The 27,505-nt window shown below is 49.6% G+C and overlaps 1 protein-coding gene across 4 annotated transcripts in view; it reads left to right on the forward strand.

Annotated features, from left to right (window-relative positions):
• The window catches only part of MESR3 (misexpression suppressor of ras 3), a 212,085-nt gene extending 187,565 nt beyond the window's left edge, over nt 1–24,520 (forward strand). For all 4 annotated transcript variants that reach the window (XM_075674339.1, XM_075674340.1, XM_075674338.1 and 1 more), the window contains 3 exons: nt 16,494–16,762; nt 19,360–19,704; nt 21,083–24,520. In XM_075674339.1, the coding sequence (XP_075530454.1) occupies nt 16,604–16,762; nt 19,360–19,704; nt 21,083–21,319 (741 nt within the window). In that variant the 5' untranslated portion in view covers nt 16,494–16,603 and the 3' untranslated portion in view covers nt 21,320–24,520. The remainder of the gene's footprint in view (nt 1–16,493; nt 16,763–19,359; nt 19,705–21,082) is intronic.
• Nucleotides 24,521–27,505: the final 2,985 nt, after the last annotated feature.

Here is a 27,505-nt window from a genome sequence, read left to right on the forward strand (position 1 = left end):
CCGCAAAGTCCGTCGTTCTACATCCCTGCTTTGAGAAAAATGAAATCCTAGTTTAGGGGCAATGAGGTACTTTCTACCAATAAAGTTTTGTTCTTCTTCTACGCCTACAACTGGAACTCTTCGATGGACACGTCGTCATATCGGTGCCCCACGTTTCAAGGAAACTTTACACCGCCGCCTGTCTACATATATGCCCGTGCGTGGGCGACGGGACGCAAGAAACCGAAACTTTGAATAAAGAATGCTTAAAATGAAGTAAAATAAATTGTCGTTTCGCGCGTTGTATAACTCAAGCGTTTGAAATGGCCGATTTCAGGGACGCGTCTGACTTCGCATAAAACAGCTACGTTTGCACGTTTCTGTGTGGGCTATGTTTGTGGGACCTCGTTAAAAGCTTCCTTTTAGCCCTTTGTTAACATATTCATTAACAAGGCGGGACGGTTACGCCCACTTGTTTCTCGCTTGCATCGATTTGTTGCCTGCTTCTTTTTAGAAGCGGGCGACCGGGACACGTGATGTGCTTCTTGGTGCAAATTGCGTAGGTGAGTGGTGGGAAATATCGGTCCCGCTTTTTTCGCCCAATACAACATGCTTATCAGCTCTCAGATTTCACTTTTCGGGAGCAATACCTTATCAAGAACGCACTTGTAATGCTTTCGACATAAAGCGTCGCGTTCTGGTGTTGTGTCCACAAAAAGGTAACAAGCTAAGCCAATATCAGGGCCGAGTGGGTACCGGTTTCGCTTTGTACTTCCACTAAGCTCGGCAATGCACGCCCTTAGGAGGCTGTCTTAAGTTCACGCTTTTGTTATTTTATAGACTGATTCGTCGCGACAGCACAGCCCTGCCTAAAGATTGCTGCATTGCGAAAGGAGAGAGAGAGAAGAGAAAGCCCCCGCGTCGTCTGCTCCTTCAGCATCGTGACCGTCTGCGTCGTGCGAGAGACAGACGAGCGACCAGGAAGTTCGTCTGGCGCCCGTGCATCGTGCACTAAGCGGATGTTGTCGGAAACAGTGTCCAGACAATGTGTAATCGCACGTCACACACACAAGAAAGAATTTGCACACTTTGAACCCTTACATCTTTGTACTATGGCTAACATTCTTACTCCTAAAGAATAAAATCTAACAGTTTCGTAGCAAGTAAATAGGATAACTGCGACAGGCGACGCGGATAACGGGGAGCTGGGAACTAGTCAAACTGACTTGTCAGCGTTTCTTCCCTCACTCCCTCATTTCATGAGTGAGATAAAGACTATTATTATTCTTACTATGAAAATTAATAGCTACTGCTGTCAAGTTCCCGTGTCGACTATTTCTATACGCACGAGGTGATCGTATGATTAAAGTTTTCATCTGCGCCTTCTCTCTTAGTAATTGTGGTCATGGATTGCTGTTGTGTGCAGTAAACATTATTGCAATATTTAATTGGTAACAGGGCAAACCAGCACCCTCGAGACTAAAATTTGCTATTAAGACGAAAGCCTTAAGTGGCCCATACCCCCGGTGGCCTCAAAAAAGAAAGGCTTGGTCCGGTCCAATGGTGCAATAACTATCATCAGCGCCAATGGCTCATACTCCTCTGAGCGAGCAAAGATGTGATAGCTATTCCCTCTTGTGATGTAGAGGCTACAAGCACTCAGCAAATTGAAGCGTACAGTGCATACGTTCAATGGAATCACGCATGCAATGTACAGAAACGCTGCGTCTAGTCAGTTGGTACCAAAAGAAAGTCATGTCACCTTCTCAATGGGTCACACCTCTGTATGCAATGGCTCATGCCCCCGTAAGCAAACAAAAAAGGCGATAGCTTGTACCCTCTAAGGCTGAGGCTATACGCGCTCAGAACAGTGAAGCAGACAGAGTATACACTGATTTAAATCACCCATACAGCACACAGAACAGCATAAGTTGCCATCCCCTACTGAGAGGATGCAACGTAAAAGTCGAAAAGAAAGGTCGTTGGCGCGAGTCTGACCCCTCTATATATGAGCACGCGAAGTCGCAGCTAAGCGTCGAAAACGAGCCGAAGTAGCCGAAGTGCGATAGCAGCAACGCGACGATGCGAGACGGCCGATTGCCAAGTTTGCAGCAGGCTGTCGCCTTCACGTGTTACAGGAGCGTAACACTGCTGTCGAACGTTTCATGCACAGCGCTCTCTACTTTGGAATGGTCGAGGGCGCGGACGTCGAGGTGAAGCTGGTGCTGTTCCTTGCTGCATCCCCGAGGCTTCCCTGCGCGGCTTGATATTGCGACGATGATTCTCCATCGCAGTGACGGTGGATAATCGAACGCTGCCGAAACGGGTTTCGATTTCACTTCTATTCGGACCTTTTCATAAATGCCCACGAAGAAAGCCGAAAAGAGGCTGTCTGCTGACTGGACCTACTCTTCTTGCGGCACTGCAGGCAGGTATAAGAAATCACAACATGAGACAAAACAATATTGCTGTGTATAGAAAATATTGGCTATATCTTACAATAAGACAATCATGAACGCGCACGCACGAAACTGATGTACGTAAGTGCGTATGCGAACTCAAACACAAACACGCGCCGCCGCCGTCTTTTCGTAATTTCAGCGCTTTCAGTCAGTTGCGATCATTGCTTCGTTGTCACGCGGCTCGTCGTCATGCCAGAATTGTCACCCGCTCGTCGTCGTACCGTCGTCTTCATTCCATCGTCGTCACTGCTTCTTCGTCATTCCGACGTCCTGCCGTCGTAGCCGTTCTGTCGTCGTCGTTCTGTCGTATTCATGCGTATTGTCATCATGCCTTCGTCGTCGGACCGTCGTCGTCACTCTATCCTCGCATGCCATCCTTGTTATCGCATCTTCGCCACACGGTCGTCGTGCCGTTGTGGTTGTTTTGCGGTCGTAATTTATTCGTCGTCATGTGTGGGATTCGCGCATTCGAGCACCGCAACACTTGCGTCGATCGAGGTGTTTGCCGCTGGAAATGTGACCGAACTGCGTCGTGTGATCTAACACCTGTAAATGGTCGTTCAAGAACTGCGTTCTTCCGAAAGACTCGTGGAAGTTTCGCTTAGACTGAATCCTGGAGGGCGTGGTGGCGCAGTTGTTTATCTTAAAGCGAACTGTATTTTCGAATTCGCCCCTGTAGGCCACCACGCTTTCCTGGCAGTCGGTGCATGGTATCTCGCCGCATATGTCATATGTGATTACCTGCTTTTATTACCACTGGTTGCTCACTGGCAAGTAGTGCGAGTGAGGGCAGCTGTGTCGCGTAATAAAAGAATATATAAAGGCGTAAATCCTGCCCATATAATGTGGCCTTATAAGTGCCACTAAAGCACACACAGTCTTGTTAGTGGAATAGCGCATGACATTGAACGGCCTATTTTATTTGCCTAATTTGGGCTACCCCATCCTCGAAGACTATGTGCGCGCCTTCAGATTATCCAGCTTGTGTAGCAAGGAATCTTGTGCTAAGGCACTGCCAGTGGGAGCACCTATATGTTACATCGTCGTCACTCTTTGGTCGTCGCTTCTGCGTCGGCGTGTTTAGCGTTGGGCGTCCGCATGAATTGATGTTTGCATTTCCACACGGTCTGTGAACAATGTAATGCTTAACACAAGCATTGTTTTACAATATAACTAGTTGCTTCGTGTGCCTAAACTAACGTTGCAGGAGAATATACGTTGCATACATTTGATTGAAATATGTGATTGTGCGCGCTGGAGTTTAATGTCACAGTCTTTCGTTAACCGCTTAACGAGCACTTCAGTTCTCGTCGATTCCGAAGCGTGCTTTGGATCTTTCCTTTTTTTTTTACTCCAACGATGTAGACAGAGAGAAAATGTGAAGGAAAGGCAAGGAGGTCAACCAGTTGCAATTTCGGTTTGCTACCCTACACGCTGGGTAAAGCGGATTCTGGGATGAAAAGAAACAAAGGAGAGGACAAACTGACGATGTCGCTTCAAGATAGCAATAGGGGCTTGTTGGTAGGGCACATCTTATTTTCTTATAGCGCAAGCTTGACACGGACAACAGAAGGCACATCTGACACACGCAGCGCTTTGTGTGTCAGATGTGCCTTCTGTTGACCGTGTCAAGCGTGCGCTATAACAAAATAAGATGTCGCTTCGTCCGGAGGGGCACTGATCGAAGTTAGTCACTCACTGGGGTTTGTCGACGTATATAGGGGACTGTAATAATGCGCATGCGCAGCTTTCATGGGCTTCCGGCGCACGCGGCCACGGTTCAAGTACTTTTACCGCGATAATGATTCTGAAGCAGGGCAATATAACACGAGGCAGAGCAGAAGGTGTACTGGTCGTCATAGCGATGACAGACGCTGGGGAGATGGTCGACAGACTCCTTGCACAAGCAGCAGTTTCATCAAAGGGCAAATGGCGGCTCATGTCTTGTCTGCGATTTGCGTCTTGTTCGTGTTTCGATCACTGTTTTCTTTTTTTGCATTCTGTTGCGTTGGAGGAGGCGGAGGCCCCGCCCTCTCCAACTTGTGGCCCCCGCATGGGTATACGGGGGCCACGCTTCTTCTTGCCCATGTCGGCGACCGCGGCCATGTTTAACACTCTGTTCAAGCAACAGTTTCGATGGTGTGCCCTTTTCGGAGTGCGCAGTGTGGCCAACAGTCCCACGTGCTTGCCTGCGTGCTCGAAACGAACGGTGTGATGCACGTGAAGTCTCGCAAACTGACAAGTGTCGCACGTGACCGCACTGGGAAGAGGGACGCCATAGCATTTGTTGCCGGAGCAAAAAGTGCAAGGAGACCGCGGTCACCGGCAGATAGGAGACGCAACCTGGAGTTCCTGGGTCAAGTACCCCGGTGACCTCCAACGTGAAAAAAAATGAAAGAAAAGCGGAATCTTCGACAGAAGTATAAAGCTGCGCTTGCTGTGCAGACGTGGGCTAGGCGCTATGCGCGTTGTTGCCAGCTTTTAGAACAAACGTATTTTCGCGAAGCATCCCAGGACTACATACTACTTACTCGTAATTCAGACATCACCACAACACATGTGCTGCACCATTACCACACAGTGCAATTAACGTTTAACCTTAACCTTAACAGAGAGTGTAAGAGTGGGGTTGAATATTAATATGCAGAAGACAATGATAATGATCAATGACTTCGCAAGGGAACAAGGATTCCGGATCGCCAGTCAGCCTCTAGAGTCTGTGAATGAGTACGTTTACCTATAGGTCAATTACTCACAGGGGACCCTGATCATCAGAAGGAAACTTACGGAAGAATAAAAATGGGTTCGAGTGCATACGGCAGGCAATTTCAGATCCTGGCTGGAAGCTTACCATTATCACTGAAAAGGAAGGTGTACAATCAGCGAATTCTACCGGTGCCGACATATAGGGCGAACACTTGGAGGTTGACAAAGAAGCTCGAGAACAAGTTAAGGACCGCGCAAAGAGCGATGGAATGAATAATAAACAGGGAGAGAGCGGTGTATATCAGAGAGCAAACGGGGATAGCTGCGTGCTATCCGATGCGATGCGTGCTGTCGTCAGCTTTTTAGAACAAATGTATCTTTTCGAACCCTCCCCAGGACTTTGCTGATCAAGGCTTTTGCTGATAAGGGGGCTGTTTCTTTCTTTACCTTTAGCGCGTGACATCGAGGAACGCATCAACATGAAATGCAAAATATTCACACAAACCACTGATGACACTCACTCACACTGTTCTGGCACAGTTGTCGTTGCTGAATTTAATTGCAAACACGTACTCGCACAAGAAAATAAGTTAAACACGCCGGGTTGTCCCGGACGTCAGGTGAATTATCACTTAATGAAGAGTAGAAAAAAATAACGTTGGTAACGCTGCCGCCGACTGCTTTCTTTTTTACCGACTAGCTCTCTCACGTGTGTCAGCACTCGCTTAACGGCTTATATATATATAGCCCCATTTGTGCTAACTGTGCAGGTGTGCTGGTGGTCGGCTGTGTTCTCGCCGAGTCACGCAGTGCGGCAACAAAGAGGGCCTAAACATCCTCAGTGCAACAAATGTAGGCACTTCAAGCGCGTAAGCACTTGATTAGATCGAAACTTTCTACACGCCCGGTGTTTGGCGGGTCTGCTCGGTCGTTGCTCGCCGAGTGAAGTTGTTTGATCCTGTCGCCAGTTCTGTAGTATACACTCAGCCGATCCCGGAGATGAGAGTATAGTATAATCCGACGGCCGCGTTAGTCACGTGGTTGGTGTGTCCGCGTTTCTTCTTTTTTTCTTTCTTTCTTTCTTTTTGCCGTTTCGCCTGGCAGGCACGTAATCGTTGTGCTGCAATGAGCGGCGCAGAAAATGCAAGTTTTGTGGCATTTCATTAACAGCTGCAATAAAGCTTCGCTTCGCCGATATATGGAGTCCAACGTATGCGTTGGATCTCCAAAACGTTTATAATTGTACAGTATTTTAATGCGACACTTGGGCTCCGTCCTCCGTGAGCTTTGCTACTTCCTCTTGTGAACTTCCCTGTTGTCCGACCAGTTCGCTAACTCTGCTGTACTGCTCGAGACGCACTTTTAAATTTATTTTACGTCCTCCATCTAATGTGATGTTGGAAAACGCGGCTGGGAGAGCAAACATGGCTCAGTGTCGTCCAATCACGAGGACGAAGCAGACCAGCTGCTGGCGTCGTCATTAGTTGCTGCTTAAAGCAACGCTGGTCCGGTCCGTGGTGTGAAACCCAGCTTAGAAGGCGCGCTGCCACTGATGCGACGGAGCTGCGTCTGTTCCATCGCGTGCAGTGCAGTAGGGGAGCTTCGTGCAGTGGCAACCTGCAACGTCATCGCGTGTGAGCATGACGCACGCCATTCCGCGTCCCTCTGCGTGCTCGCGCGCGACAAAATCCGCGGCCGTGTCGCGTGGCGTTAACGCCCCCCACCGGGTCGGGTTTGCCGGGGATTCTCGCGTTGCGTGTGTTTGAGCAAATCGGAGTGCGGCCGCTCCAGCTGTGTTGTCAGTACGCGGACCACAGTTTACCGCTTCTATAGCACGCGTTTCTTCATTCGGCTTCCGCGGTGATTCAGTGTCCTCTGGCCAACCTCTAACCGCCGGTTCAAGGTACGCGCGCCCGCGCATGTGATCTTTCTTTTCCACGTGACCTTCGTTAACAACTCATAAGCCTCTCCGCTTAATTTAAGCACGTTGGCATCGGGGATCACGAAGGTGCGCCGCCCACTTCCCACCATGTAGTCTCTCATCTCTGCGTTCCCTCTGGATATCGTCTCCCCACTCCCCCCTGCTGAGTCGGTTACATAACGCATGGCTCCTTCCTCGACAACCATTCATTTATGCGAGAGTGACCGCGCCTGCCTCCAGGGAGCATAGCCGCAAAAGCGCAATCGAAGATGCCCTTCGAGTTTTACTTGGCGAAAACAGTTGCGTCTGCACAACGTGTTCTTAGTGTAAGAGCTGTGCTTCGGCAGTCCGGTCACGTAGAGCTATAGGAAAGTGAGCTAACGTTGAGTGGGAGGCGCATTATTTATTTTTCTACAAATCCTTGGGTGCGCGAACCAAGTTGAACAGACTTTACGGGGGCTGGTTTTGCGTGGTAACAGGCGCGTCCCGGTGACGTCACCGCGGTACGGGCGGTGCACTGACATCTGCGCCTCGTGTGTGCGACGCTATGCACGGCACTGGCTGCATCGCTGAAATCCAGGGGCGTCTTGTTGCTGTTGTACAGCACGCCCTCGCCGTTTCACGACTTCGCACAGTTACGTGCACTGTAGACAAGTGTGTGCACTGTGTATTCTTCTTTATTAACTAAACGGACGGGAATTCTTCGGTAACAACGTGCAAGTTACGATAGCTCAGTGGCAGTTGCGTTAACGCTAGCGAGTGCTTCGTCACGGCTTTCAAGATGAGCTTTCTATACGGCCAACATTCGGGCTTGTGGTGTCGATCTCGCATCTATACTATGAGACGTTGCACGTTGGTCTACGCGATAAGTGGCCAAGATGGTTGTTTGCATTTGTGTCCGTCTTTTTCCATGAGGAAGCTTAAATCGCGAGGCCGTACGTAGTGGAATGAGGTCCTAGGCGACTTAGACGGAAATGTAACACAGACTGGTTAGCACAAGCAACGATGATCAATGATAAATTTAATATAATTGGGCTAACGTAACTCCCTACGTTGTCTTCATACACACACACAATCTCTCTCTCTCTCTCTCTCTCGTGCTACTTCCAGTAGATATCCAACTGTGCCATTCGTAAAACTTCCCTCACCCAGCAGGCTTGCACAAAACTCATTCGCTGATGCGATCACTCTTTATCGTTCGCGTCCTGCGCATATTGTAAACGGACATTGCGTGTTCACATACGCCTAGGACGCATTCGTTGCTTTCAGGTACTGCCTTCGAAACCTCATTTGCCTTTTCCCCCGAGGCGCTGTGTGCTATTAATTGGGCAGTCTTAACTGACGTTCGCGACAGACGACACTCTGCGTTCTTTTCATCTTAAACGCTCCTCTCGCGAACTGCATCTGTGATTCTCATCCTCCATTATGTCGTCCGTTCAATCTCTGGTTTCTGTTGTATCTCTTGAGCGAACAAAACAAAGAAAGGGTCGGGGCCTTCGGCACAAGCGACACGTGTTGTTGGCTACTGGCATGCGGCGCCCTGGGCGGAATCAAATAACCGTATATTAGCCGGAACGAGGCCATCGGCGTCGAGTCCCCGTGATGCGGGAGTGGCGAGTCGCCTTGTCTGCGATAACATCAGCCCTGCGAGGTCGTTAATGTTAGCGGAGGAAGAAGCGGGATCGCTCCTCTTTCGGTTCGATCACGTGAAACGGCCGGTGCGTGCGTTATTACGACTTCCGGCTTCGCCGATGGGCCGAAGGAGGCGTCGCGGAAGCCGTGTCACCGGGAAATGCCAGCGGGGGGCTTGCAGTGCCCTAATCGTCAGTCGCCTTTGGCGAGGGTGCTCGGATGCTGGTGCTGACACTCGAGCTGCCCATGTACGGCAGAGGCGAATATTCAAGCGACGGCTACTTTCTTTTTTACTTTCTTCAAGAAGAAACGACGTGCAGTCGTTCCTTCTTGAAGAAAGTGCAGAGCTGTCTTGTGGACGTCTCTTAGTCTGCAGGCTGGTCTGTCCCTGTCCCGGCACCTAGGAAATCTAGGTGGGGCGGATAAGCCTGATGCGATGGTGCAAGGCGTCAAATGAGGGAGAATTTGGTCTGGTTGGTGAGGTTGTACATCTGAGCTACCAGTACGGGGGCAAGTTAAACAAAAACAGGCGCTTTGTCTACTCCCCCCCCTCCCCCATTTTTAAAAAACAAGAAATCATTACATCATAGGCGAACACTGCGCCGGTGTATAACACCTTCAGCCACTATTCACACATGGAGGCGCTATACAGGGACCGACCGGGATGAACGCGGCGACTGTAGACACAATAGCTGCAGCGAATCCGCCCTCCCGGCCTCGAATAGCAGAGGCAAGCATAACATGGTCGTTTACAGCAACAACAACGCCTCTGCAGCCGCGGTATACATGAGCCGAATCGCGCGAGGCCATTTTTTTCTCCTTCATCTGCAAGGGACGTGCCTGCAACCGTCGCTCATCACCCACGCCTATACGCATTATATTCCCGCGCGATTTCTTCTTCTGTACTCTCTCTCTCTCTCTCCATCTCTCGAAGTGGTTATAGTATTAGAATTCCATACGCCCAACATGTAGAGTAGAGGCTGCGGGTCTTCTGCAGTTCTCCATAATACCTGCAGCTTGTAAATAGAAGACACCCGGTTTGAAGGCTGCCCTTGAGTGGGCCCATTTAGGGGACGACGCAAATGACTGGGGTTGGAATGTGTGGCGCATCGCACGCAAAGTTGTGGTGAGAACTTTCGTATGGAAGGAACATTAGAATAAACTTTCGATTGTCCTGCGCTGAGATCAGGTGTTTCGGCGCTGTCCTTGAAGGTTCTCGCGTTCTTTTACTGGGAGAAAGAAAGCGTACGGTACAATTGTGGCAGTTGGTCTATTTCATCTGTGAAACCGAGTGGTATGTTTTGGCACGAACGGGAGGGACACGTTTCAGCTACCAGCGGCCACAGCGCAGCGCTAACGACCAAAACATAGCACGTCCCATGCTGGAAGCGCATAAATGAACAAATAACGCGCGATTCTGCGTAACATTGCGTTCACGCAAAATCGTTTTACTAGAGACTTTTAGCGTGTCCTCTATTCCGGCAAACGAGAGCGGTTTGGGCGGATTACCGGATGGTCGGGGGCGTAAAAGTGAGCAGCCGGAGCGGTTCAGCCGCCTGGTGTTGTAGAGCTCAACCAGACAAACACATAGCTAAAATTGCAGTAACCCACTATATCCTGCTTCGCTGCTGGTGCAAATTTCCGGCAGCGGCGTTGCGTTCAGAATTACGCCGCTGTCGAAAACTTACACCCCAGCTTAGAATATAGTAATTGGCTATGTGTTTAGGTGGTTGAGCTGTGCACCACTAGCTGGCGCCACCAATCTGGCCGCTTACATTTACGCCCCCGCTCATCCGGCAAACCGCCCGCACTTGCCGGAATAACCGGACGCACTAAAATTCACTACTATATACATGCTACGGTATACCATATACTCTGTTACAGTATGCCCTACCCTGATACGGTATACCCTGCTACTGTGTTCCCTATATATGAAGTATAGGGTATACCGTAGCAAGCGTCGCGCACCAAGAACTGCGCTGCGGAGCGAGACGGTACTTCTGTCGCTGGGCTACGGCCGGACGTTCAGATACGCGAGCTGAAGCGACCCACACGAACGCTTTCGGCAGCCTGTGCGCTTTTCGCTGCCGCCTCGTGCACGAACCATGAATGCCATGAATGGGCAGCGGTGAACCAAAACGGACGCGGCTTGCACTCGCGTCCGCCCCCGAACCGCCACGCTTGACCGCCCTGCACAACCTGCGCGATCTCACCGTACGTATGCCCACACGCATAAGCGCGTTCTCTATGACCTCCGGTATACAGTATACACGCGGAACAGGAGCGCCGAGCCAGCAGCGGCGGCGGCGGGGCGCTCAAGTGCGAATAACTGTCGGTTCGTGCGGAACAGCGAAAACAAACTGAGCCGCATGCTTGCGCGAGTTGGGAGGGGGCGGCATCCTCGATTCCGGGACCGAGCGAGCGCGGTATAAGGGAACCGGGAGCTGTGCGGCACCCGGCTGTGTGTAGGGCATGTGGCACCGAACGCTTTTGGCTCTCGGAATACCGTGTTTCTTGAGACATAGTCCCAGTTCTGTGCGCCGCGGTTGCTCGCCCAAAACTGTGACACACCGTGTATGCGGGCCAACCGTATACCGTGCACCTTCGCGTTTGTTGCTGAGAACACTGAAGTGGGATTTCTGGGACTTCAACTTGTGAAAATCAAGGTATAATAATAACAATAACATGAGTGTGGGGTGAAATAACGCAGTCTTGCATGTGTGTGTCTTCGGGGTTCGTACTCATCGTTTTCGCACAGGACATTCGAATTCCAGCTTCTGCACACTCCGGCTTAAAGAATGTGCATCACCACACCGAGCCTCCCCCCCTCCCCCGTCTCAATTACCGCTAATTTATTCATATCTCTGACACGTGGCCCGTCACGCTCGCTAGCACGTCACCCCGAACGGCGCGTTTACATGCGCGAGCATCTTCGTTCGAACTTACGGCGGACCGTGAGCTCTTATGTTTGAAGACGGGGCGGTGTTACTTGCGGCGTTGTGCAAGTTTCGATGCGTGTCGGCACAGACGCCAGGTAATCCCACCCACTGGTGGGCCAGATTGCTGTTAAAAAATTTGCGTTTCTTTCTCTTTTATTGGGGATATTTCGAGGGTTCTGATTTCGCCTTTCGAAAGCTGTACAATCAACTCGAGATGTATGGTCTGTGCGACCCGCCAGGCTGAGCGCTTGTTTTATTGTACGGTTTTGAAGTCGTGTTCCGAGAAATGCTTCGGGAAGTTCTGTAAAGAGACAGATATAAGATGAAAAGACGAGAGAGGTAGAGGGAGGCGTTATTGGCAACGCGAGTCCCTACAAGAGTTCAGGGTCATAAGGCCGCAGCCATCGATTTTCTTGACTGGAAGCTCACAGCATGCGGTCTTGGGGAAACAGAAACGAAGTGTGTTTATCAAGAAGCAGGAAAAAATACAGATGAGAAATGAAGTCGTCAGCAGATAAAAACAGTGCTGACTAATAAAATCGTTATATATTTAGCATATTGGTTCCGTTCGCTGGTTTGCCGATCTTTCTTTTTTAACAGCAGTGTACTGGACGGCGAAGAGTGGAGGGACTCTTTTTCGTTCACTTTTGTGAGAAAAATAATTCTGAAATGTTTTCACATTTCAGCATGAATATTGTGAAAGAACAGTTAATGAAAAAAGAAATGCAATCAAGCATTTTTTCAACCCGACATGGTGGCTCAGTGGCTAAGGTGTTATGCTGAGAACGAGGTCGCGGGTTCGGCAATCGGCAACGGCGTCCACATTCCAGTGCAACTCAGAAAGGAAAAAAAAAAAACCGTTGCCTTTAGCTTATAACCCGCTGTACAGTTTCGGTACGGGGAAACGCCGCAATAAAATTTTCCTTCCTTTACTGCAATAATTTCGTAGCGAAATTATTGCAGCAATTTTGTAATGTCAGCGCGAAATGTGAGGCGAGCTAAGAGGTTTTTTTTTTTTTATATAGTCGCAAACACATATAGTAGCGTGCGGCTCTTATCTCTTATGAATGAACTTTAGAGAATACCCGTTTTGGTTGTTAACCGGGCCAGCATACAAGGGACAGCTCAGACCGTGGGCAAAGCGCTGCAATCTTCTCGTAATAATAAACAAACAAACAAACAAACAAAAAAAAAAAGACCGAGGAAAATGGGAGCTCCGCATTCCAGCGGAAGAGAGACAAATCCCTGGGATTCCGCTCCATCCATTTGTCTTGTTTACGACGCGCCAGTTTTTATTCCTTCTTTGTTGACCGCGCGGCTGCGACCCGTCGGCGTTCCACAGTCACGCCCGGGGCGTGCTCTCCCACAAGTTATTTCCACGACCCCGCCGCCTGTATATATATATATTTTTTTCCTGGGAAGAGCGGCGGCCCCCTTCGTTGCCTCGGTGAACTCTGACCCCTTCCCCCTGTGTTGTCTGGGCCGGCTACGCCTTGGGAGGGCCTGCCTCCCTTTCTGTCTGTTAACCGGGCCGTCGCCGTTCTTTTTTTGTTTCTCCATCCTCGTCGTATTTCGTATCTCTTCCTCTAATGTAGCAGATAAGACACCCATATATTGATCACGAGGAACAGGAACGCGGACTGCAGACTGCTGATACCAAAACGTAGCGAGGAAAATTCAATGCTTTCAGCAAACACGGCATACGCATCTTTTACACAGTCCCTTCAACTACTGAGTGCTAATGGCTTCGCGTAATTTAACAGGCGCCGTGCTTTTTCTCCCAAGTGAACGAGAAGGCTGTGTCATTGGAGCGCACTCCCAGAATGCGATGTCAAAGGCCACCGAAAAAAGAATGGGTAACCAACCTTTCGGTCCGATCGTTCGCTAAACGCATTCGGCGTCATCTTCTTCTTCGAACCCTTAATGCGTTTATTTCTCGCTGTCCCGACAACCACGGGCACACAATTTATGAAGCGAGTGCCAGTGCTGCCATAGGCGAAGAACGAGCACCACGTTATGTGCCTCGAACACGCCTGCGGATGCCGTAAGGTGATTTGGAAAGACGGGGACGATCCCAAGGTGCAAGCGAGTACGACGCGTTCGTTGCGAGCATTTCATTTCGCTGCGTCATCGCCGCCTCTTTCCTTTTTGCGACATTCTCTTTTGGAAAGTGCGATAGGTTGGCCCCGGCTTGCTGTTCCTTGATCGAATTACGATCGCATTCCCGGCTCCGGTCCTCAGTGCAGTCAGGACGCGCAGCTTCTATCAGCCTCTATCAAAGAGAAAAAAAAAAGAAAAAAAAAAATCGTAAAACAGTGGGCTCCCTTCTTGCGCAGGCGCTGTATGTAGCCACACAAATGCTTGAGAATCATTCTGTGACCTGTCTGAACCGTTTGGCTTTCCTCAGAAGGGAGAACGGAGATAATACGTCGACGTATGTACCTGGCGGAAATCCGTAATCAGTTGCGAGGTGTTCCAATATTTCGGCGCAGGGATGATGGGCGCAGGGCCGTTTGGACCTGCGAGCACCGGACGATGGTCGCCATCCGCCGCCAAGAGTTGACGTGCTGCTTGGCCGATGTAGAATCTACATTCTTGACTGGTACGCTTGTGTGCACACGAAAGCGGCCTCGCAATTCATTGCGACGCGATCTTGGCGAGCTTCCTCGCACGACCTGGCGCTCTGAGTTAACAAATCAGCTATCGGTCGAAGCTCCAGTCACCGTCGGAGAGTAAAGTCTAGAACTGTACCAGTTGCTTCCACGTGTATGAAAAGGGTAATGGCGAGCCCTAGAGATGAGTAGAGGAAATGGTGGCGCCACACCCGTGTGACACCGCTCTCGTCCCCGTCTGCTATGCATCACCAAAGCCAGTTTTAATTTTTCACGCCCTTCGTCTCTAAAGTCAGCACCACGTCCGTCAACATTGTTACGTTTCGTCATCGTCACGACCCAGGTAACAGAATGATTTCGGCGCATAAACAAACACATTTGCACACGCGCACACGCACACGCGCACACACACACGCGCACACGCACACGCGCACACGCACACGTGCGCACACACGCGCGCACACGCGCACACGCACACGCACGCACGCGCACACGCACACGCACGCACACGCGCACACGCACACGCGCACACGCGCACACGCGCACACGCACACGCACACACACACACACACGCACACGCGCGCGCGCGCGCGCGCGCGCACACACACACACACACACACACACACACGCGCGCGCGCGCACACACATACACACACACACACGCGCGCGCGCACACACACACACTCGTGTGTGAACAGGTCGTGTGTACATTGGACTTTGTCTGGTGCTCATTTCGCGCTGCCCCGAATATTTCAACGCCGTCTGCCTCACAAGAAGACACACACTCGGTACAGTGTTCGCTACGTGCGAGAATTCGTGGCGTCGTCTTCGGCGAGTTACGCAACTTCGGTGGCTTTGCGTGTCGCTTAAGGCTTTAGATTGAGTGACAGTTGGCATGCCTCATTTTCTTTGTCAAAGAGAGGCTGCTGCGACGCAGAGCCTCACGTCCATTAGTGCGATGTTCCTGATTGACCGACACCATTTGTAGCTTCCATTAGCGCAACATTATTGTGAAAACCGCGATTACTTACACGAAAATAGGTCGCCGCTGTGCTGAACAGCCAGATAGAAAATATGTGGGAAATAGGTGACTGCAAATTGACACCTTTCCCGAGAGCCAAACCGTCTCGCGTGTGGTGACTAACGTGTTCAGTACACCATAGTTGTTCAGTCTTCAGTGAAACGACCGCGGCATAAATCGATGTTTATTTCTTGTGCTCTCAGCGATACTCTACTCGTGCTGCGCATGAAGTTATGCTAGGCGTTGCTGCGGCCGTCGACGTGGGGCTGAGTTTGAAAGGAAGTTGAGAAGTAGTATTCATGCTGATGGCGTAGTGTGCGTGTGAAAACGTAATGGCTGTTTGCGACAACCAGCGGAAAGGCTGCATAATGCTATCACGTTCTGCGCAATTATTCTCACCCTTCCATATACATTTGGCGTGTATATATATATATATATATATATATATATATATATATATATATATATATATATATATATATATATATATATATATATATATATAGTGAAGTTGCAGCACAAGTTAATGTACACGTATCCTTCATTGCAGCATAACATGCACCACATTTATTCCGAATGGTCCTCGCAGTCAGTTGCTCATAGAATCCCGTTTTCCTTCATTTGTTTTTGCGTCAGAGCGAGCCACGTTTGTGCTTATATAACGAAGTTGACCATTGCATAATCTGTGTACGCTTTCTTGTGCAAGCGTTTAGAAACGGCAGTTTTCTGGCGCCCAATTCGCGTCTTGAGATTTCTGTTCACTTGGTCTCATTACCTAATCGCTCAGGCTTTGAAAGACAGGGAAACAAACAGATTGTTTTCACTGAATTCAGAAGAAAGTTGTTGCGCAAATGATTAGACAAGACTTCGTTCTTCACGATTGTGACATTTCTACGACTTGCTTTAGCATGAATTAACGAGGATAGACTGTCAGGACAGTACGTCAATAAGATGAAAGCATTGAGATGTGTGTGTGATGAAAATGCCACGAGTGCGTTTCTTTCTTGTGCTTTTTTTGGGGGCCAAGTGACGTGCCTAGCCTTGTTCTTTATCTCCGTAGAAAGGAAAGTCGTGTCGGTGCATTCACACAGTTGTTCGGCAGTGCAGTGTCTGCGTGCTCGCCCTTGTCTCGTTGCGCGTAGTAGAGCTGTTTTCGTCTGATTAGCATAAATCACTGCCCACGGGTCGCTGAAGCACGCTCTGGTCTTATTTCTGCCGCAGGCTTCGATGCTGCCATTGCAGACGGCACGCTGAGCCGTACACCGTTTCTGAACCGTTGACGACCGTACGTGACGGTGCGTGGACGGTACGAGGGTGAGGCGACGGCGACGATGGCCGGCAGCGAGGCCGTCATCTACTGCTCGTCGGACATCGTCAAGAACTCGCTCAAGATGGGCATCGAGAAGATCACCACCAAGTACGACACCGTGGGTGCGCTGAGCAAGGACCCCGAGGACTCCGGCAGGCTCACCGAAGTCGAAGTGGACCAGGTACGCCGCCTGCGGGCGCAGCTCGTCGATGCTGGCGCGTGCAGTCTGGTCGTCGGCTACCCCCGTTCGCTCTCCCAACCCACCCACACCGCTGTATTCTCGTACCTTAACAACTGTGCAGCCGTTCTAAGCCAGTGCTGCCAAAGCAACTTCGCGCAGAAGACTTTATTCGCGCCACTATGGTTTCTGCGGTCTGCACGCCTTCACGATAGACTTTCAGAACGCAGCCAGCTACCGCTCTATAGTGTACGCAGTTTGTACTCGTCTCTTTCTGTCTCTCCCCTTCCGCTCTCTTCCTCTTTTTACCCCCTACTCCTTCCCCCTTGCAGGGTAGCCAACCGAAACTACCTCTAGTGAATCTCCCTGCTTTTCTACGCATCCCACCCGCGTGGTGGCGTAGTGGCTAAGGCGTTGCGCTACCATAAGCCCGAGGGCGCGGGATCGAATGCCGGGCGCGGCGGCGGCATTTCGATAGGGTGAATTGCAAAAGCGCCCGTGTACCTTGCATTGGGTGCTCGTTAAAGAACCCCAGGTGGTCGAAATTAATCCATGCTCCCTCACTACGGCGTGTCTCATATTGAAATCGCGGTTTCGGCACGTAAAACTTAAGATTTTTTTTCTACGCATCCTTTCTATCTTTTTGCACCTTCACGTGTGCGGCCCCGGTTTTTCTTGTTATTATTTTATGCCATTAACAAATGTCCTTTAACGTTGCCTATCGTTCGCTGTTTGCGCGGTCCTCAACTTGTTCTTGAGCTTTGTTAACCTGCAAGGTTCTGCCCCATATGGTAGCACCGGTAGAATGCACTGACTGTTGACAACCATAAGCTGATGGTTATGACTTGGTGGTGCTTGCCGTGTACGCACAAACCCATTTTTCATTCTTCCTGCAAATGTCCTTCTCATGATCAGGGTCCCCGGTGACTAACTGGGGTCGATAAACACGCGGTTGCACAGGTTCTAGGTGCGGACTGCCAGTCAAATTCTCGTTGTCTTGCCAGACTATTGAATATTACTTTAATCTAACGAACTGTGAATAACTACGGTAGTGGCACGAAGGAAAAAAAAAGCGCTCCAGGTCGCCGCTGTTAGCACACGAAGCGCAGTCTCGTAGCATGGCGTTCTGGTGATTTTTGTTTGGATGTGCTGGTGGTTAGTTCTAATTGAACAGTTGGGAAGAATGTTCATACTTTTTTGAATTCCTCGCGTAACTTGCGAGGCCGAATTCGTGAGTATTCCCACTCATTTCAGCCGTTCTTGCTCAGCAAAGAAACAGTTTGTGCCGACTTGCGGATTACTGTGGCACCTACCCCTTAAAGGGAAACTAAAGACAAATGCTAAGTCAACGTGGACTGTTCAAATACAATTCCAGAAACCTTGCTGCGCTTGTTCCGTGCCAAAAAACGACTTCGTTTAACAGAAGATCGCATCTGAAGGTTGCGAATAGCTTTGGTGCAAATCAAATCAACCGCCCCGAACGGGGAGGTGGTGACGTTGCATGCCGTCCGACAGACGGCGCTACTTTGTTTTTTTTTTTTTGTGCAAAACGGGAACGCATGGCCGTGGAGAAACCGAGCCAAGACATATATCGTTAGCTTCGCCACTGCAGCTGTTTTTGCTCTAGTGGCGTGGACCGTTGGGGCGTCCCGCGACATCATATAGACGTGTACATATCTCCTACTTGCATTTTGTGAGAATCTCGCGAGCCAACAAAACCAGCGCAGCACTACACGATAACGAAACTACTGGAACGCGAAGGCGCGGATGGTGCAGCGCCGAGCGAAAGCGAAACCTGTCTACCGCCCGCGTCGTTGTCAAGGGCAAAGTCAACGAGTTACTTTTGCTAAACATAAAATACTACTGGACAAATAGAATTTTGCTCTTACAAATAGTAAATAGTCTTATAATGCAATGTAATTTTTTTTATTACGAGAAGTTCTGTACTTGCGGCAGAAAGAAAATGAGGAGTGCCTTCGTCAGCGGGTTAGCACTTGGATGTCCCTGGCGAGTCACAAATCGTCTCCTGAATTTACCTCAACTTCTCGATTACTTAAACTTTGTTCGCAATAGTACTGACGTCTTAGGCGCCCTCGAGCATTGATCTATCACCTTAGCTTCACCTAATATTTGCCTTTAGTTTCGCTTTGATCAAGTGGGGTCAACCCGGGCCAACGACTGCCACTGGTGGCGCAATACTCGCTACATACCTCGCCAAGTTAACGATAGTTACCACGATGTGGAGTCTTTGCATGCACATTCTTGTGCAACCAGACCCTCAAATCGTTTTTAAGCAATTAATTATCGCACTAAACAGGCGATGTCAGAATCGGCGACGTCACGTGGGGATGTGGAAGTTTCAAGATGGCGTCGCCACTCAATTGTCTCCGCGTCTTTTCTCGCTTTCAGCTTCTCAGATTACCGTAGGCGCGAGATGCGTAAATTTAAAATTTTAACATGTAATCGCAACTGCGAATCTAGTGTGACATAACCCCACTGTGTTTTCAAATAGCTTTTCTTCTATTTACGCCACTGGCTCGTCTTGCCAGTGGAGTAGCACGTGACACATCCTCCCACGCCCGGGATTCCCCTTCGCGCAGGTCGAGTGCTGCTTCAAGAGCCACAAGACGTACGTGTACGGCTGCCACTGCCTGGCCAACCTGTACTTCACGGACGTGTCCCAGGACAGCACGCCCGGCCGCTGGGAGCTGGCGCGCACGGGCGTGCCCGTGCTTATCCTGGACAAGGGCGAGACGCGTGCCAGGACGCGCCGCATGGTGCACGTGGTGCTGGCCGAGCGGGGCACCGGGTTCGCCCTCTGGAAGGACGTCATCGACAACCTCAGCAGCTACCAGAAGTCGGCCATCACCTTCCACACGATGCACCTCTCCTCGGACCACCGCCGCATGGCCGGCCTCAGCTTCGACGTCCCGGACGCGGCGCAGGTGCGTGTGCGGCTGCCTTCGCTTGGTAACGTTCGGTTACATTTGAGCCCGGCTGTACTCCTTCGCTAGTCAGTACAACTGTACTGAAACGGGGTAAGTTGGCTTTGGTAGAATAATGAATTTGTACGATCAACAACCAGCCCCTTCAGGCGCTGTGTGCACATCAGTGGACGCAACTTGTTTTTACCGGTTCTATCGAGGGGGGGGGGGCGGCGGCGACAAGTAAAAGCAGTAAACTTCAGGTGAATTCAACTCCTGCATGCTCAACGTGCTTTGATTTAATTTTCTATGGTTCTCTGTAGTGCTACAGATGGCCACCTTGCTGAAACTACTGCAATGTGGCGGGACGTTGCATATTCTGGCAGCAAAGTAGATGGAATAACTTTTGCTCGTAATGCATGCAGCCAATGATAATATTGTGCATATGCTTCAAGTCTGTCTTTGACATTGTTACGGAGCAACTACGTAGCATAAGACTGAACAATAAATAATTGCTCTGTAATTCTGATGGCTCGTCAGATTATCCATTAAGCCTTATCCAACCACTTTTTCTTTTCTGCAGTGAAGTTTCAAGTGCCTTAGAATGAAGTTGGGGGAATATGACAGCTTTATAGACAGTCCATCATATTTCGCACCTGAGGGAGTTAAATTACATATGTGCTATAACAATATGCCTACTGTTAAGGTCAGAGCAGGTGGTGTAAGCAAGAAAAAAAGACCAGTCATGAAACTCTTGCAGCTGCTCCACCTGAAGTCCTAAATTTTTACAGTGCCTAGTTAATTATCTACATGTAAAGGACTACATTTATTCTAGAACCAAAGTGTATCATATCTGAAGAACCTTTACTGTGTCAGAACAACCCTAGTGTTGAAATCCATCATGTCACACCTACCTACCACGGCTAAAGTCTTGCCCTGAAATTCAAAGAAAAGCAAGCAATCCATTACGAACCACTATTGTTTTTTGCAAAAAGAATGTAGGAAGTATTTGGAAGGAGTAGTTGGCAAACATTTATGTATTGTCTCTTTTTAGTGTGTCAGTAATATAGACAACACGCATTAATCATGGCACATAAGCATCTTGGCTACCAGATTCTCATTGTCATATGTCATCACTGCACAGTTGTCTTTATGACGAGTGAAAATGCATAACTTCAACGTTTCTCACAATGTCAACATGTAATTTCAGTGGCTCTTCCTGCGCAGTTGTGTGAAACATTTTATTGTTACAAATTGTATACTTGAAAATGTAGCCACTTGAATGCTTCTAGCACTTGTACGATGCCCATGGGCTCAACTAATTCTCGCAAATTCCTGTCCTTGCACTATTCCTGTCCAACCTGTCCCAACAACATACTTTTCTTCCGCTGTCGTGCAGGAGTTCTGGGAGAAGGTCGAGGAACTCATCTCGGACCCTCTGAACATTAGCTTGTCTGTTCCCAAGAGCAGCAAGAGTCTCAAGAAGAAGAACAGGGCGTCCAAGCCCAAGCCTTTGCCTGGCAAGAGCGATATCTCCCTGCCCTGCTGCTTCCAGCATGTAACCAGCGTTGGGAGCGGCGACAAGGAGCGGTTCTACTCCTTGGCCACCTTGGGACCCGACTGCGACATCGACTAGACTCGATGGGAGACCACAAGTCGCGAATTGAATGAGAGTACCGGCTTCTACTTGCAAACTGTGCATGTCATTTGCTGTCGCTCCACCATTGGTACGTGTGGCCGTGGGACCAAGGCGCGCTGATGTTCGAGGCTTGTGCGTTTATTGGACTCAGCTGGCAGAGCAGGCTTGTAAAATGTGCGTTACGGCTCTATATACGACCCTTCGATCTGTCCATCATACATACCAGTTACCTTGGGATGAAGACAGACTGAAGTTTTGAACGGAGTCGCGTGGGCCAGTATGTCATGTTTTCAGTTCCCTACCAGGAATTCTTTCGAAATATTTTGTGGAAACTCGCATGCCTTAAAGGGAACCTCCTTTTTCGTTTGCATCTTTAGCGGTTTTATATCGATGTTCTCCCATCTATGTGCCTAGACGGCACCACCTTCCACATTTGGTGAGACACAACCGAAACGGTGGAAGTGGTCAAGTGATTGTCAAAATGCATGGACTTCAGTGCAACCTTCACGAACCTGGACGCCCGTTCATCGGTACAGGTGAAGTGTGTGAAGTGTACAACAAACAATGCGTTTCTCTCTCAACTTCCCAAAGACATTTTCTAATGTCTTCCACAGGGTTTGACTGGACACTACCGCTGTGTTTTTGTGAATGCACATACAAAGCTCAGCAGTGCTTCGAGAGTTCTTTAAATTTTTACACGACAACGTGCCTCTTGTGTACATCGAATGCAATGTTTAAGGCTAACTACTTCATCGTTGACGTGCTGTAATAAGTGCTAGGAAAGTTATTTTTCTTAATTTTCACTAAATTGTCGAATCGCATGCCACATCATTCCGCCGGTATTTACATTTGCATGAGCCTGGCTTGAAAACATTTTCATGGCGAAAGTCTGTTGTCATGAACGGCATTGCAATGCATCTGTAATTCAGCTAAACATAATTAAATGTGCCACAGCACTTGCCAAGATTACCTGCAACCTCATGTCCCCAGCCTGCACTTGAAGCACACATAACTTGACCACCCCAGAACCCATGTCATTACTGGAAAAACCAATTTCACAATGAGTCACTATCGCAGTTAAGTGTTCAATGCTTGCTGGTGGCTGCCCAAGAGTTGTGCTACGGGCATAGGTGACTGGTGGAAAAATGATGTGCACTGTTTTGAAACTACAAGCCAACGTCGTGTAGCTTCAAAGTCTGCATGATTCCCCCATTCATATTTTCTGGCGGGCGCTTACTGCAAATGAAGAAAATCTCACACCCCGTTTGACATCGTGCCTTGCGAGACACTGTGCCGTTCTTTTTTTAATGTCGCCTGTATTGCAAGATTTGTTTAATACTGTCCTGTTGCCAATTTTTCTCCTCTGATGACTCAGTATTAACGTAACAGTTGTATGCGAGATTAAAAAGTATATTTGAGGCCTTTATTCCGAGTCGTTAAGGGGGACTCTGAGACAATGTTGAGTGTAGTTTTGGAATAACCAGATAGTTGAAGCTTGCGCAATCAGCATCCCCTGTTTCTGAGCGTGCTACATTTTTTTGTATATACTGCATCACTTAAACTGTGTGTGTTTGTTCGATGCAAGGTAATACAAAGTGTGTTGTACTGACACCGTAGTCATGTTGATAGTCGCGAGTAATATCCTGTAGTGTGTTTGGGTCAAGCGTATGCAATTTTGCCTAGGGCCTTACTTTAGTCTTATTTTCGTTTTAGTTTGTGGACAAATGAGAAGTGTATTTCTCTGTGTGTGTGTGTTTATTTTAGTGCTTCCTTCATTGAATAGTGTTTGAAACTGCTTGTGGAGCTGCTATCATAGAACTATATCATTGCGGAGCTAAATTGTCAGTCTTTTACACTCATCATGTGCGTAAGTTCCTGCACTTTTCTGTTGAGCTGGTGGGTTTGTATTTCTCCAATGTCTTGGCATGCTACGATATTTAGTTACCCGCATTTTACTGCGGTTCTTGAATGTCGGCGCCGTGCAGTCTGAACCATGTTTTGAGGTGGAACCTTGTTTTGTGATTAACTTAGCTTGTTTTTGGGAACAAGTCAAACTCGCGGTTACTGCGCCCGTGTTGACTCGCTATCGTGTTGACCCTTAAAAATTTTGGATTGCGCGTTTAGGGGTGTTATTGAGCATGATGTACAGTGAAGGTACCATCCAGCATGCACGCATTCTAAAGAAAGTGGCAAACAGCAGACGGTGCTTCACACTGTAATGGGCACGCGCGCTTCACATTTTCTGCGGCTGAGTTGTGCTTAAAGTTGAGCTTGTGTAAAAATATAGGAGTAGGCCACGTGCCCTAAGTGGATTGCGAGTCGGGAACATGGTTTAGCACGCATGGCAAGGTACTACCACGAACATTATAAAACAAGTTGTTGCCTGTGGCCGTGCGTTCTTTTCTCTAAGCTTCCGTGTGGACCCCGAGATTCGTAAATCTGCACAAAATTCATGTCGTCTTGTTTCCGCCACGCATGATTAATTGGGATCGAGCGCAAAACAATCATCTGCTGAAGTGTTATCTTTGTGCGCGGTTGTTGGCTGTATCGTTAACGAGCTAGGAGGTATGCAGCAGCGCGTACGTGAATGGCGTCGAATGTGGCTCCAGGTTTCGAATTTTCGTCCAGTCCTGTAGCCCTGTCACCACATGACTGGTCAACCGTCAGGTCACAAAATACGGCTTTTTCGAAATTCACTCTGCGGTTGCGATGTTCGAAATGTGTTGTGGCTTATTATTAGGCTGCGCACTTCCCTGAGAGCTGTTATCGATGCACGCCGGTGATCACATTTCACACTCGAGTCGATCGCAGCGACGTTCCCTGAACGTCAAGAATGTTACGTTGGTCTCCGAGGTGAATAATCGTGCGCGCACTGACCTTGTGCCTCGAAGTCGCGGAAAAGTCAATGGATCATTGCAGTGTCGACAGCTATGCGTTGCTGCCGTATTCCCGTTGAAAGGTGTACGTGGTGACCTAGCTATCTGTGCTGCATTTGCCTGAAGTTGCCTCCCAAGCGTAGCGGTGTCGTGAGGTTGTTCGCCATGCCATTTAAGAGTGCTAATCATTCATGTAACATGTATATACGCGCCGTGTTTTACTCCTGTTAGCGGTCATCTCTGTATCGTTCGGTCGCTCTGTGGCATCTCGGTGCCTTGAAGTGGTCTGCACTTTGTAAATAAATTGACTTGAATCTGTGCAGTTGACTGGTCTAGAATCTTCCCATTGAATGTATTGCGTGAGTGATTACATGTGTGTATTCAACAATAAATGAACAACAATAAGCAGGGAAAAGGTACACACAAAAAAACAGAGGAACACCCGTGTTCGCGATCTGGCTGCGCTGAATGTTTGTCTACGCGTCTGTGCGATTTCATCAGAAAAAAAAAAAAGGAAATCATCCAGACCCACACGCTGCGGGACTTCGTCTAAGCGAATCTTCGATGAGCCAGTAAGGCCTACAAGACGGCCCAATGAGGATAAACAAGCGGCTGATATCGGCAAGGAACTGGTCTCGCAAAGGTGATTAGCCGCGGTGGCGTGTACCGTGTGGTGCAGCGGTAAATTTCACTCGGGGGGTGATGTTCTCGAGCGATCATTTTCAGTGGTACTATCACCTCTGCGAGATTTCGCGTGGCTCAGCACCGAACGCGATGAAACAGGTTGCCGATATCTCCTTGCTTGCTTGATAGCGAACTTCGCGCCCTAAACAAACACGAGAAGTAGCGCCATCCTTTCAACATTCCCGCCGTCTTCCTTCCCCTGCGCTTTCCCTCGACTCTCGGCCGTCCCATTGCCCGAACGCCGTCGCGTGCTCTGTCGCGTTTTTTTCGTTTTTTTTTTTTGCGTCCGCCGCCATCGCGGTCCCAAACATTGCAAGCGGCGCACGCTGGCACCACGTTTCGCGCCTCCTTTGTGCTTTTGTAGCGTAGTTCAGCGTTGGCGACGCCGAGTTGCGGTGCCATCGGGTGCAGCACAAGTGGAAGGGACGGCAGGCGACTATTCAGCCGGACTGATTTCGGCCCGACGCAATGGTCCTGTGTGAGGTAGGCGAGCGATTCTTCGCTCATCACTAATCTCGTGTGCTGCCACTTGTATGCGGCTGCGTTAGGTTTTCTCTCGCCTAAGAGTCGCATGTTCCGCTGCGTTTATTTGCAACCTTCGTGCCCGATTTCAATGAAGTCGTCTTCAAAGACACGTGCCTTTTCTCGACTCAGTCATACATGGCGTTGTCTTTGTTGGGTCTGAATATATGCGAACGGCATATTTTGAGTGTATCGCCGTACGTTACGAAGCGGTGAAATACGTAGGCAAACAGGTGCGCTGATGACGCTCCTATCCTTGCGTATTTGTTCAAGGAGAATAAAATTCAATTCAGTCATCGTAAGCCGTTATCGCCCTTTAGCGCCTTATCCATCCGCGTCGAACCGTTCTGAACGGTGACCAAAAGTACTCGGGTTGCGGCACCACACATTGAAAGCGATCTGCGATGCCGACAAAGAGTGCCGACTGCTGATATAGCTTCGCGCTTTGTTTTCTCGCCGCTTACTTATCGTTGAAGAGAGGCGCGCATAGAGAGTCTTCGGAGAGCCCCTGCTAGTTCAGCACAGCGCAGGCGGAGCCACGGTCGACAGAAGAGAGTGAGCGCGGGCGCAGGAGGAGGACAGAGGAGATGGCTCTATTCTTATTTCATTTAGGGGTCCTATGCTCCGCAGCCAGCCAGCGACGTCTAACGGTTGTGCCTGGGCGCGAGATTAGATGCGCAGACGGGTGCTCAAATTTTGGCTTACAGTAGGTACCAACGAGCAGCGGCAACCAAAATTTGTGCAAAGGTGTGATACGTGGGGTTAACCGCACGCGCGCGGATGGCGTGCGGAAAGCCATGTGATTGAAACGTAACTCGCCCTTAACGTACGTTATTATTGCTATAGCAGTCATGTGGTCACTTCAGGCACATTTTCGCCATCGTCGCCGCCGTATAGGTTCCGTATAAAGTCCAACGGCGAAACCACCGTCGCCGTATGCAGTATGTGAAAAAGCCTGCGCGGGTGAGCCGACGCTCGCGGCTCAGTTTCACGCGCGCTAGGGAGGAAAGTGGGGAGGGAGCGCGCCGTCCGTCGCGCGCGAGGAACCAGGGGGAAAGGAGGCGCGTGTCCTGTCCGCGTCGTCCGCGTGTCCTGTCCACCCGCACTTCCAAGTTATATGTATGGTGCCAGCGGAACCAGCCACTCCAAATCTTTATGTCGCTCAGCAACGTTCCGACCCTCGGTGATGGCAAACGCTCTTGAATCGCAACAACACAGTTCCGCACGGCTGCACGTAAAACCTCAGAATGTAAAATTTATATATATATGGACAGACCGTCGGACGGACAGAAAAAGTCCAGTTTTGACTATAAAACGGTCGCCGAATTAACGCGACACTGCTCCACGCGCTGCCCCGAGCGATAAAATCTCCAACAGGGCTGCCTTGACTCATCCCTGTCCTTGGGTTTGTCGCAACTAGCGAGCGTACAGCGAGGTGTTTTCACTCTTATTTTCCTGCCGACCTTGCGACACCGCACAGCCGCGCCACGCGTCGACCTGTACGCGTACACGCGCTCTACAGTCGCATACGCAACTATGTGCAATACCCTTGTGCTTCTGCAGCCCTCTGAGAGAACGCACTCTCCCCCTCCATTTGTGTTTTTTTTCCGTTCTCCGCTAAGTTTTGCTCACGTTCGCTTTCGCAACCATTCTCGAAGGGATGCTACTTCGCTCTACGCTGGTACATTGGGCGGGGACGCAGCCGCAACATAAACATGGCAAACCACGTACAAGAAGTAATAAGGGCTATGCGATTGCCGGTCACTGCCGAGAAGGTTATGAAAGTAATGGATGCAGCAAGAGTTGTTTACCTAAACGAGAAGCTCGCTAGTCTACACTTGATTCTCGCACGGAGTCGGCGTACAACATGAAGGAAAATTCAGAGTGTTTCTTAAAGAAGTAATACAAACGTTCCCACACACACACACAAAAGATATTTCGCCGACGATTCCTCGTGTGGCACGTTGCAAACGGAGCGAAGTGTGGCGCGACTGCCTCGCTAATCGGGAGATCGCGAGAGGCAGCGCGTGGGTAACGCGTGGGCGCGATTCACAGCAGCCGCCGCAGACGGACCTGAGTTCATGCAGCGCTTTGTTTACGT

The sequence above is a fragment of the Dermacentor variabilis genome, chromosome 11, assembly GCF_050947875.1.
Source record: "Dermacentor variabilis isolate Ectoservices chromosome 11, ASM5094787v1, whole genome shotgun sequence".
NCBI lineage: Eukaryota > Metazoa > Arthropoda > Arachnida > Ixodida > Ixodidae > Dermacentor > Dermacentor variabilis.